Source organism: Cyphomyrmex costatus, unplaced genomic scaffold, assembly GCF_001594065.2.
Source record: "Cyphomyrmex costatus isolate MS0001 unplaced genomic scaffold, Ccosl1.0 scaffold51, whole genome shotgun sequence".
NCBI classification, from domain to species: Eukaryota; Metazoa; Arthropoda; class Insecta; order Hymenoptera; family Formicidae; genus Cyphomyrmex; species Cyphomyrmex costatus.
Window position 1 is genome coordinate 915,072 of NW_017279354.1, and position 13,906 is coordinate 928,977.

Below are 13,906 nucleotides of genomic sequence, written 5' to 3' on the forward strand. Positions count from 1 at the left end.
ATTATTCCGCTGACAAACCGTGTAAAGAGAAGCGCAAAGTCAGAAAGAGTGGCAGAGATAAGAGTTGAAAAGTCAAAATCGGCTTAAGTCAGTGACTGGCGGATTCTATTTGTATGATTGCCTTCTAAATTTAGGTCCTTAGACGTCTTAATTTTGTTGCCATGGATCGCTCCTGTAGCAATGCGATCAAAGGTCGTTACTAGACGAAGTTCAAAGGGAACAGTTGGTTTAAGAAGAAAATATCGCAACTTTTCTTTATATAATGATATAAAAAAATTTTGTTAGGAATTTAATTTTTAATGCTTTTTTAATTTTAATTTCTAACTAAGGCAATAATCTGATGCTTTTATTTATAAAGTTACAAATTATATTATTTAATTTTATTCACAAAATCAAAATATATAATTAAAATAAAACAGAGAAATATAACTTTTTCATAACTCTTTAAAATATAAACAAACAATATGTATACCTCTTGAATATAATATCAAGAAGATTTTTATAAAACTTCTATTTCCTTTACATTATATTTGTAATCTGATATTTCTAAAATGTTCTGATAAAATGATTTTAACAAGACGTTTTATAGCCGTAAAATAATAGATAAAGTATAATACCTGAGAGATCCGCAGACCGTATCTGGTGCCACCCAGAACAACGTATCCACCACCGACACCTCCACCTGTCATAGCTCTTGCAGCGCCACCCAGCCATCCTCCAAAGCCACCCCCTCCTGTCCTCTGGGGTCCACTACCCCCATCTCCTCCGCCAGCGCGGGGCATTCTTCATCCTTCCTTCACCCTGAAATTCAAATTATGCTACGAACTAAAAAGACGATCAAGCGAAGGATGATACTTGCAAAAATAAAGTGAAAAGAAAGACGAATCTTGCCTCGCACGAAAGAGATTACGGCTCACGTGGATTGTCCTTGGTTGCCTTGTACGAGGACTAACGAGCTAGATTCATCCTACGGGATATTAACGATCTCGGTTGAGTTACGAGTGAGCGGCTCACGCGACGGACGCATCACGCACTTACGCACGCAAAATGCGGGCCGCTGCGTAAATTACTGCGAACGTTCGCGCATTCCCCAATAACTGTCGGCTACGATCTTATTTATTTATCGTACGCCATCGTCGATGAATGAAGCTCGCCGGAATTTGTGAGTCGCTACCATTAAAAGAATCGCAGACAGTCACGCCGCTACCGCTATACCGGAAGCGACGAGGTCACCGACGCAACGTGCCGTTGCACGATCAATGTCGGCCGCGAAATTCTTTCTTGGCTCTTGTCAGGTCTAGGAACGTGTTTGCTGACGTTCGAGGGAGGTCTTCCGATCACGGATCCGCGGGTCGTTAAAAGAAACTGCGCGAATTCGGAGCAATTTCGCGATTCTCGATGAACGACACAAGATATTTCGAGATTTCACTTTACTTTCAATATGTAGATAAATTCTATAAATGTGAAAACTATTTACAACAAATAATTATTATTTTTCAAATTTTCTGCAAGGTAACATGAATTGCATCTAAATACAAGGAATTGCATCTATAAGATAAAATGAGATATATACTTATTTAAAGTCTTATTGCGTAATGTCCAGATCGTGAAGCGAAATAATCTTGTTTGTATTATCGAGACTTAAAATTTTAATAATTTTCTGCTTTTCTAATTTTTTAATACATGTCTATATACGTTTCAGTGAACGTTACTGCTACTGATACCGTTATTGAATCGTAAAAACGCATCGTGAAGGCATCTACACAATTTATGACAAAACGCGTATTTCAGAAAAATAACCAAAAGTCGCTGTCGCGCCAGTATAACTCTTTCTATGTAAAGTTAAAAAACCAAATTATAGAATATAAATTCTATCCGACAGGCTTTCCATACATAGATCTCCGCCTTCACATAAACCGCATGCTATCCAGATTTTTTCTTATTTCTTCTGCATTTAAAAAATTTTAAACGCTGTTAAAAATTGTAATAATAAATATAATATAAGATAACAATACGATGTAAAATATAACGTGAATAATTGTAGTAATAAGTTTAAATTATACCAAAACATAGTGAGGAACATATTACATGCATCACAATTATTCACATAATTTTTCTTTTCTAATTGTATATTTCAATCAATAAATTTTGCATAAAACAATACAAATGCAAATTATATCAATAACAGTGCAATAAATTCAAAATTAAAATTGAAAAGTTTAAACATAAATTCAGTTAATGTATAATAAATGCACAAGTGATAACAATTTTTTATAATTTTTCAAATTAATCATAATTTTTGATAATTGATACATAAAAGCAGTTTATGTTTAAAATATTTTTTTCTATTTCATTATAAATCTCTCTCTCTCTCTCTCTCTCTCTCTCTCTGTCCCAGTTTATTTGTTGTTTTATTTTAATGCCGCTTTATACGCATTTTTAAAACCCTACGGTATTGACATGAGCCAATTGCACGTTTTCCACTCATAGATCAATGAGAGATGTGCCTGCTAATCACCAGATCAGTTGATTGTTAAAGCACGCGATTGTCGCGGTGTTTTCTGAATCAATGAGTTTCACAGATCGTCTACTGGTCGTTTATCACGCACGAATAAATAAGCAAGTGATTAAAACAAAACTGTGATTATGCTGCATAAATCTCGATCTGCCACCTACATACGTCTCCCACGTTTCCGTTATGAATAACGATTCGATGAAACAGCGAAGTGCGCTGTTAAATTATACTTAAAATAATCCATAATGTCAAATTATGTCGAATTTAAGTTATTTTTAATCATTTCTATAAACCACTACTCCTACTCAGTATATCATTAATTTAACTAAAATAATTAAGTTAAACAATTTAAATAATTTTTTACTATAATAGTGTTTTTTTTTTTTAATTATCGAAGATATTATCATTTTTCTTTGTTAAATTTATCTTATAATTTGCCGTTACTTTTAAAACAACGTTATAAATTTAAAAATTAAAAAAGCATCAGACTTTCAACTTGACTTTCAAGATTTATTATGGAATTATTCTTGCTCTTATTTGGTATTAAGAAGATATTAACTGACAACTACTTATATAAATAACAAAGTTTATCGTAAGCTCAACAAAAATATAAGAATGCAGATTTAATTGCGATTTATATCCAAGAAGTTGAAAGAAATCACATTTAATGGATGTCCATTTAAGTAGATAAGCGTGACCGTGGCTGACAGGTATAATGGATGAAAATTCGTTGGAATTCACGTGCAAGGCCTTGCATAAAATCCCGCTCCGAATTTATTATCACCGTTAATGCAAACGGGACGCTTTGCCATGCCGGAAGTCATCGCCGCGCGCCATGTATTATTACGCTAATACACGAAGAACCAATGTATTCTGTATAATCGTCCTTTCAGTTCGGAAGAGCTTTTTTTAGTCTGAATAAACTTTCGATACAAGCTTCAAATTAACTTCCTGACACTGTATAAAATTTACCGAAATTGTTCTACAATTCTTATAGTATGTCCGAAATAAATAAATATTATAGTATACAACTTAATAATAAAATTATTCATAATAACATTTTAGTATACAGCAAAAAAATATTTTAAACGAGACATGATATTTCTTAGAGACTTTTATAGTATTGTAGTCTAAAAATATCTTTTTATTCACTCATATAAAAGTTATAAATTTTTAACCGATTTTTTTCAAAACTCTTACATTTAAATTTGTAAAAAAAAAATTAAAAAACAATGCGATATCTATTGTAGTAAAAACTTGTATTATTAAAGATTTCAGAAGTATACAAGAGTATATAGATATTTTCAGATTTTTACGTAGTCCGAAATAATAAGAAAAATTTGCAATGACTCAGGTTGGAGACTATGTCCGAAAATTTTATATGACAGATGAAAGATTAAATATCGTATAAATAGAACCAAAAAGAATGCTTAATAAATAGGAAAAAATTGAATCTCGGTTTTAAACGGTATTTTATTACCGATGTATGTGTGAACAATTCTTAAGTATATGGACATGACTGTATTCTTCGAGAACAGTCACGCGTCATTATTGACTATCCATATAAAAGCACACCTTATTTACTACTCATAAGAATCGCTACCGTAATGTAAGATCCGCGAGTACTAGCCTTGTTAGATATTCATTGCGTCACTTTATCTGTAATCGATGACGGATTTACATCGCGAGTCGTTGAACGCCGAGACGCCACCGGTGAATTAATCGCAACAAAAAAAGAGAAAAAAGAATTGTTTCTTCCTCGACGGCTTGAAAAATGTGTTTATTGGCGACGTTGTGCCGTTTGGCGCTTATCCATTCCATCGTTTGGATTTTTCTAATGTGACAGAAAACGTATTTTCGTCGGTGAAAATCGGTCGCCGGATCGACAAGAATGTTGTTTGCCTTCAATGCACAATGAACATGTTGCGACAAATAAAAATTATTCCTGGCGCCTCTGCTTATCCTTACCATTACATGTTCAAGTAAAGTTTATTTTTTCACTAAAATTTACAGAATGACATTAGAAATAATACATATATTATAATAAAATAATAAAGTTATATTCTATAATAATTTTTTAATTAAAATCCTTTCACAAATGTTGTGATCGAGAGCTGTTACTTCATGTAACAGTTTTTGATGAATCTTGTACACAAAAATTTCATAAGATAGAGAAACTCATAAGTAATCAATAATTCTTATAAAGAGATAAATATATTTATAATAATTATATTTATAAGATTTTTTGAATTTATTTTTATTGTTATATAAAGATAAAGTAATTAAAAATGTATATGATCGCATTGAATATGATTTATTAAAATAAAACTGAGTGAAAGTTGCAAGATAAAAATGCAATTGGACTGTTTCTGCGTGGCGTCCAATTGATAAACATGCTTCTACAAATAATTGAAGCTACATCAAGGCCAAGTCAATATCGTCCAGCAGGATGTTTATTCACATTACAATTTCCGATGCGATATACTTGTATTCCAAATTTATTGCGCCATATATTTCAATTTAAACTATCGCCTGTATTACTTAATATTTACAATACTTAATTTTATAACAATATATTGTATCTTGTTAAATTGTTAAGGTGTTAATATCGAATTTTTTTCTATACAATGATTATCGTATATATTCAAAACGTGCATAAAATGGTTAAATATAAAATTGCGAAGCGAGCAAAGAATTACCAGGATGAAAAACAAAATCGCAGGCAACACGCGCGGGCAATGCATCTTCGCGCGTTGCTATTTGATCGAAGGAGTTCTTGCCCTCGTGTAAGATCAAGATCGCAGAGAAAAGGAAGATCACGTCTCGTCCGTCACGCGGAGCACGTAAGAAAACCGAAACGAAAGCGCGACTCTCCCGCAGACTCCAGCTGGACCGCTTCTATTATAAACGCGTACGTCGCAATCCATTCTGCTTGATCTCGTCTTCCAATTGAATCAATTCACTCAGTTATAAAAGCGAGTTAACGAGATAACAAATTATGACTAATATGTATAGATATTAAATTGACACAAATACATTTTATTCATCTTAAATTTAAAATTTTTAACAATATTTAAATACTAAATCTTATAAAATTTAAAATTTATTTTTTTATTTCTCTATATTTATTTATAAATTGCGTTTTAAAAAATGCTGACTGTTAATTTAATGCAAAATATTTAAATAACATTATGTTATATTAATATTTGAATACGTTAAAACTGTGATACAAAATTAAGAAGTATCAATTATAATATATATACAAAATGAATTTTTCTGTGATACTCTGTTATCTCAATTTATTTCTACAATAAAAAACATATATTCTCTGTAAAACATATTTTTTATATGGATAACGCAAAATTTTAGTTATTATTGGTGATGGCTCGATGCAGTCCCGAGAAAGAAAAAACGTCAAATAAAAAGAAGCAGCCGCATTCCATTTTGCAGGATGTTATTTGCACATGAAGGGGCAACTCGTCCCAGTACAAATAACCGATAAACATTCGCGATGCTTTGTCATCGCAGCGCAATGCACCGCCTCATGAGGTTTATTTGCGAAACGATAAGCATCCGCGTCAAAAGTACATTCTCGTCGTATTTCGACAGTTTTGCGCCGGACTCGCGACTTTACGTCGCCAGAAATGAAAATATTAGTCATAAATATCAATAATTTCGAGCTATAAATAATAAAAATCTTAAATTGTGTGTATGTGTGAAAATTCAAAATCTAAATGTATATATATATATTTCCATGCTAAGGATACTACTAGTAATATCCCGAGCATGAGATAAGTTTTGAAACACAACTAAATTCAAACCTTAACAGAAAAGCAGAAAGTAGAAGAGCAACAGTTAATTAGAACTCGCGCTGATAGTAAGCAGTTCAAAAAGCCGGAACTGTCGATTAGCAGCGCGAATTCTGATTGGCTACTACTTTTCTGCTTTCTGCTTTTCTGTCAAGATCCGAACTCACACTTAAATGCAAAATCTTGAAAATGGAACGCTCATGTAAATAACAAATTCTACAAATTACTTTTCGTAAACTTCAGAAATATTTTTTTAATAAAAAACAACGGTATCCTTCCTTAGAAACAGAGATAAAGTTTTTTCTCAAATAATCGAAAATTATCATTGATAAAAATTTCTTCTGAGATATACTTTAAATTATTTTAATTAAAATTTAAATTATTTAAATTAATAACGACGCGTACGTTGTGTAAAAAGAATGATATAGAAAATTATGGCACATTTTATTTCAATTTAATAATTGCAAATTTTTGAAATATTAAATAATATATTTTTTATAAACTGTGATATTTTATTTGTGTGTAAAAATTAATATGTATTACGTAACACAAAGACACATGACACAGAATTTTCATTACTTATAAAATATCATTACTTTAAAGTGGAACATCTGAAAACAAGAAAATATAGAGTAGGTGTGACATAGAACGCGTCTGCAATTTTTTGCAATTTAAATTGCTCGTTTGTCACAACAAGTTTCTGTGTTGCGAAACGACGCGTAAGCTTTATTATCTAAATAGGTTTTACTAAAATATCTATTAGAGTATCAGAATACTCTTATGCCGGAGGCAGGCTAATAGAATCTCGTAACTGCTAATCGCCTGTATGTCAAATGATCCGCCAACGTAATACTTCCTTTATTCCATGGAGAACGCAAAGGAAGCCAGCTCACCGGGAGTTTCAAAATTTTTCTCTCAGAGAAACGTTTCTAAATATAGAAAGACGCATATTAACCTTTTACAAGAACATCCCGATCGCTGGGGCTCGTACTTCGATTTTGCTCAGGGTTAAACTGCAATTCGCATGCCGGACAGATTCGCGTCAATCACTTTTAATTGTCGCGAAACATCTGCTCACGCGAAACGTCTTTCGTGTTACATGACAGAATACGGTAGAGTAAAATTAAATATTTTTATACTTTTGAGCGATATCAAGGTTACAAGATATACAATATAAAAATATAAATGAAATATTTATAATTTACATGTATAAATGTAGAGATATCGTTTACAAAAAAAAAAAAATAATAGTATTATAAATGTAGATTAAAGCGTAATTTAAAATATTCCTGATAACATTACGTTTCTTACGTTTTCCATTTAATTAAATAAGAATGATCCAAATAAATGGCAAATATTGTAAAAGTATAAAATGAAAATTAAAAGATCATCTATAAAGTCAGTAGCCCAATAATTAACTAATAGCGTATTTCCGACTTTTTGCTTAATTAAGTGAGTACAATTTAAGTCGATCTAATGGTGCGGTGTCCCGGAGACCGTTCGTCGCTTTCAAATAAATTAATTCGTGATCTAAGCCTAAACGATCGCGTAAGCCGCGCGGTCCCCTCATTTGCATATCGATCGAGAGTTGCTCCATAAGTCACTGCAAATCGTTCGTTATAAATTGCCGCACAAAACTGGCCGGCGGCCGAGAGGATACCTGTCTGCTCCTGTAATCCTCTTTCTGCAGCAGACATCGCTGTTGCATTGAAAAGCCGACGAAACTTATTTTCTCCCGTGCCATTTTCGATGGGTTGGATTGCGTCATTAATTAATCGTTATTAACGTGCAAGATACGATGTGATATTTTTGCTACGGTGAGTAACTGTGTTTCATTCCTAAGAAAATTAGAGAGAGAGAGAGAGAGAGAGAGAGACTGCGATATTTATATCTTACTCGCCGGCGGCATGATGACGCGTGCCGGGACATTTCTCGCGATGCGTTCGCCAATTTTGCACGGCGGAAGTAACGCAGATGAAACACTTATTTAAGAGTAATTGCATTTAAGTAATTCCCGGGGAGTAGCTTTGAGAAAACACGTTATGGAATGAGTGATCTCGAACATGTTTTAAACGATAATGTTCTTTTTCACATCTTGTTATAATGTAAAATTGCACATCGTAACTAAAACACGATAATTTAACGGAGTGTATCACTCTGTATTAACTATGCAAGAGAGAAAATTATAGATTACTATATGGTAGAAATGGCATGAACAAGCAGTCTATCATAAATCAGCTAATATAATGACAAATCATCGTCATCAAACTCGATAATGATGACTTCATTATCATGCAAACAAGACATTCTAACGTCTCACAATTGAGAGTTTCAATTCGTCAAATGTTTGTCAGATAACAATTTTACGATGGAATGTTGGCACGTCGATTATAAACAATTGCTTCTTTTCTCACGGAATCATGCCAAAGAGGAATAAAGATTACTGGCATTGATCTCGTGATGATGCAACAAAAAGGAAGAAATCTGTAATTATTTTTAAATTGCCATGTATTGCTAAGTAAAATTACACTATTTTTATTAAAATCAAATAATGTAAATTTTTTAAATACTATTTTAAAGATATTTAAGAGTATATATATTAATTAACCAAAACGTGCGTGTAAGAAAAACATATTTTTATGAGATATGTAAACAAAAAATGTATAAAAATTCATAATTAAAAAATTTTGATTTGGCAATGAGTAATTTATTAATTATGAATAATTTATTAATTATTATTAAATTGAAAATAAATGTAATAAACTTCACAAATGCCGCTTTGTCACATGTGCGAACAAATTTGAATGAACATCAGGCAAGCTTATAAGATTTTTGAGCTATAGTTTATAAGAAGTAATTGAAACCACTGTTACGTTTATCTAGGTATGATATTAAATATCCTTATCGGTCTTATACTAAACAAACAACCTGTGAATCGATTCAGGATCGACACACCAGGTATACGTACCCTCCAAGAATAAATTCACTATCACCAGTAAGTCCCATCGTCCTATCTTTTATTTTCTCAAACATCTAATCTCCTTTCATATTCACATGTAATGTGCTTTGTTATTTATCACATTGTACATCTGTCCTAAACTTCCGGTCTCGTGTTAAATTCGATCGTGAAATTTTGTTTAAAGATTCTTTTGAACGTTTAGATTCTTCTGCTAATTTTATTTTAAAATTGTATCCGGCGATTATTTATAATAATTTTCACAAATTATATTGTTTCGCTCAAACTTTTTTTATTGTTCTCTTAACTCTCTTGTTTTCAGTATTTTCACCTCAAGATAATGCATAAGTATATTGTATATATCTTCCGAGAAATTCTTAAAATATTATATATGCTTTTCTTAAAGATGATGTTTAGAGTTCTCCTTAACAACCCTTAAGAGCGTCCTCGAGATTCTTCTTGAGATTCTCTCAGGATTCTCCCCCTTCAAGTCTTCTTCAATGCTCTTCAAAACGTTCTGTTCGAGGTTTTCCTCGGAGTTCTCTTCAAGGTCGTTGCACGTATCACGAGACAGACGTTCGCGCACGGGCACGACGGATGCCAAAAATTTTCACCGGGAACTGAAGTGATCATGAGAGAAGCCGGAGGTGAAGGAGGAGCAGGGGCAAAAGATTGGTGATGCACAAGTGAGGAACACGATCCACCTTGGTGAAAGCCACCGCGAAGAAGAGACTTCCTTGCCGCACCGAGTGCCGCTCCCGCCAAGCGGAAGATTATCTAAATAGACTCTGTGGGCCAAAGAGGGAAGGAGCAGAAGAGGAGACGAGAAGGCAGCTTAGGAGGAGAAGAGGACCCACAACGAGCCGGTATTTATACGTCGTGTCTTTGGAGAGCCAGTGGCCGCGACCAGGAACATCCCTCTTCGTGTCCGCGAACAAAACGCACCGGATGCCATTGATTTTCTTCGACCGTCGATTGGAATTCACGGGGCGCGCCGCAACAGGAATTAACAGCCTCATCGGCAACAAGATCTGAGAGACAGAAAGAAGGAAAGAAAGAGAGAAAGAGAAACGCGGGTTAATCAGCTGCGCCAAGCGAAACCGAGGACCTTTACTCTTTGAATACATCGCTGTACATTTCTTGGGTGGTAGAGATTACTGCGAGATCTAATCTGAGTTTCGTCTTCGGATTTATTTCATCGTTTATAACAACGTAGTTGTAACTTTCGATAAGTAATTATGCACGGGTGTATCTTTAATATTGTGTATAATAAGCTTTTACTGTGTTTTCTAATCGATAAACGAGCGTAGGTCTTATAACAATGGTGTCATTAAGTTTATCTGTTATTTAATTTATAAGAGACTTTATATGAATATTGTCTATTTTCTAATAATAACTTCTTCTAATATTCAAGTTTTACTGTAATTGTAATTAACAATATTTTTTTTTTTTTTTTTATTAAAATAGGACTTAAATATAAATTAATTAAAATACTACCCTAAAACTTAATTTTTGTGAAAATCCTTAGATTTTCTCAACTGCTCATAAATGTAACAACTTTTAACATTGTTTAATAATAAATTTTTAATAATTTATTCTATGTTTAATCACTGAATTTTACACTTTACATAAAGCAGCTATTAAATTTTCTAGTCAACTTGAAATTTAAAATAATTTATTCTAACATTTAGCTGCCGGCATTAATAATAAAAATTTGTTTTATAATTGCCGTAATAAAACACAAGAATTATGATTGTTTCTGATTAGAGAGACAAGATGATTGCAATGAAGGAAATCTGAGTTGTACACCTTCACAGCTGTTTTAATACAAGTGTGGATATCAGGTGTTGAACCTGATTACTGCGTTTGTGCGCGAAATTCCTTAGACGCTTACGTAACTACGGATACAATAAACTTAGTAAAAAAAAATAAAACTTGCGCCATTTGTATAATCAACTGTAAGGAGCAGTGAACCAGACAATGGAATTTCTTCTTGTTTGCTTTCTCGTTTCTTGAGACAATTCGTACTTCACATCATTCGATAACGTCATATAGGCTTCGATCATTAATTTGAGGAAATAGAGCAAATAATATTCACTAAATATGGTAAGTACTAAAAATTTCACAAAGCATGTGTTTCTAAATTAATTTGATACTCAATATATATATAATAATTGTGTGTGTATATACATATTAATTTATTTTAAATGTTATTGAGAACCATTGAAGAAAAAGAAAATATGAAAAAATATTGATGTGCAAATAGCAGTAACCTTTAGCAATTAATTAGTTTATAATAAATAATAATTTGATCCCCATACTAGACATCAGCTTCAGATGGAAGAGAACAGAAAAATATCGTAGATCGCGGATATGAAGACAATGGAAGAGGTTCGCATCGGCATTTAAGAATATAACATTCGCTCGTCTCATAGCGTTGTTCGAGCGGAAAACATCGCGATTTTTTGTCGAACGGTGAAAGTTCACTGGTGATCCCAAGCAATCCCGGAAGCCGCGCTGCTCCATTCGTCGCAACGTGGAAAGAATCGGTATTGTGCATCGCACGCGCTCGAGCTCGCGGACGAACGCGTGCAGTCGCCTCTGGTTCAGGCCGTTTCAGCAAGGGCCGTTGAACCGAAACGACCAACCGGAACGACGTCCGATACTTTTTCCTTCTTCAATAACGGGCGATCCGCCGCGCGCGGATACTAATCGAGCGAAAATCAAGGACGCGCCGGCGAACGTCGCGTCGCGCCCCGCCGCGCTCGATTTCAGGGCCAAGAAAGCGCGCATTGCAATGCGAAAGCGAGGGATTCATCGACAGGAAGAAGCGAGTTTTTACTGATTGTTTGTACTAATCAATTTTAATCGTTATCAATTTTTACTTAATATTAATAATTATTCTCTCACATTTTCAGTATATTCTAAACGTATAAATATTTAAAGCAAAAACTTAAAAAGTATTTTTATCTTTGAAACCCATGTTTGATAATTTTACGCTAAACGTAATCTGCAAAAAAAAAAAAGAAAAGATTCCAAAATTCGTTTAAAATAAAAGTTGTATTTAATATGAATATAAGGTTAAAATTATATTCATTTACATCCAGCACTAAATATAAAATGAGATTTTTAATATAAATTTAATTTTGTAATATAAATCTAATGGAAAAATTTAGAGTACATGTATATCAACATAATATGTATCAATGTAAAAATTTCACTTTAATATGGATAATCTTGTAAATCTAGTAATAAAAATATTGTCGTTGTTTTTGACAAATTTTAGTTGCCTCAAAGTAAAAAATATCAAATAAAAGAAATATAAGGAGAAGTACGTTGCAATTATAATAAATCTATTCAAGATTATTACTTTAGTAAAGTCAATCATAAATACTATTCTCAAGTACAAATTCTCAAAATTTACTTCACGGAATGTAAAAGGTACTTTGAAATATGATGATCGTTCATTTACCCGAAAAGTAAAGTAAATTTTACATAAGTGGACGCCTGTTCCTCTATGGACATGCCATTTCCATAAAATTTACTAGAATTCTAGCGCAGTACTTTCTAGTACTTTACATTACTTTTTATATGATGGATTTTTTGATTTTTTGCATTTTTATTAATTCTGTTGACATCTCAGAATTCATAAAAATCTAGAGTTTTGGTATTTTATTAGGATTGCAGAATACAAAAACCACATTTCTTAAACCTCTCATGGTTTATCCCATATAAGAGTCTTATTCCGAATTCTCAGAGTCTAATTCATGTAACATCCAGAAAGTTGTAGGATCATCGCATTCCGTGATCTTCGAACCGTACCTTGCGTCCGACATTCATACATTCCGGCACCACGCTTTTACTAGTTGTAGATTAACAGTGGACTTACTTCTGCAGACGATCGAAAATACTTTCGCCAGTGCCCTGCGCGCGATTCCACCTGAGAAAATCAACAATCGTTGAGTGACATCCATGATGAGAAATCCTTCCGATGAAATGTATCGCCAGCACTTGGAAACTCGCGGATTTTCATTGATGCTCCCGCATTCACCGCGTGCACGCGCACTCACCGCGACGTTTGCGTTGGTCGCTCGGGAAAATCAGCGATCTCGATCCCGATCACGAAGGAGAGATCCAGTCAAATCACCGCGTCGATCTTACTCAACTGCGCGCACTGGCACAACGTATATCCGTGGCACACATCAACACAACGCAGCCGTTCTACAAATCTAGATACTTCACTTCTTCCCGATTCCGTCTTTAGACCCCCAAGGAGAACAAGAAAGTTAAAATAATGTCATATTGACCGAATCGTGCCAAAAAAAAAAAAAAAAAATGACACAAATTCGCGCGGTCAATATGATGTTAAATTAACATTATTTTGACTCTCTTGCTCGCCTTGAACCGTTTCTTTCCGGTTTATCATCTGATCGTGCTGCCACGAGTCCAGCACCTACCGAGAGAGAATCCGTGAATTACGTTCGCAATAAACGCGATACTTTTCTTTTTTTTACTTTATGAATGCAATTTAATGAAACGTTGAATCCGCAGAGCGACCCAATCTGAACTGTATTGGAAGTATGATTTGCGAGGACTTTGCGTGTACCACCAAGTCAGAAAGAAACG

General features: G+C 33.5%; 1 protein-coding gene across 1 annotated transcript in view; it reads right to left on the bottom strand.

Moving 5' to 3' along the window:
• Positions 1-782, bottom strand: part of LOC108778754 (uncharacterized) — a 42,026-nt gene extending 41,244 nt beyond the window's left edge. The window contains exon 1 of the mRNA XM_018546008.1: positions 618-782. Coding sequence (XP_018401510.1) covers positions 618-782 — 165 coding nt within the window. The remainder of the gene's footprint in view (positions 1-617) is intronic.
• Positions 783-13,906: the final 13,124 nt, after the last annotated feature.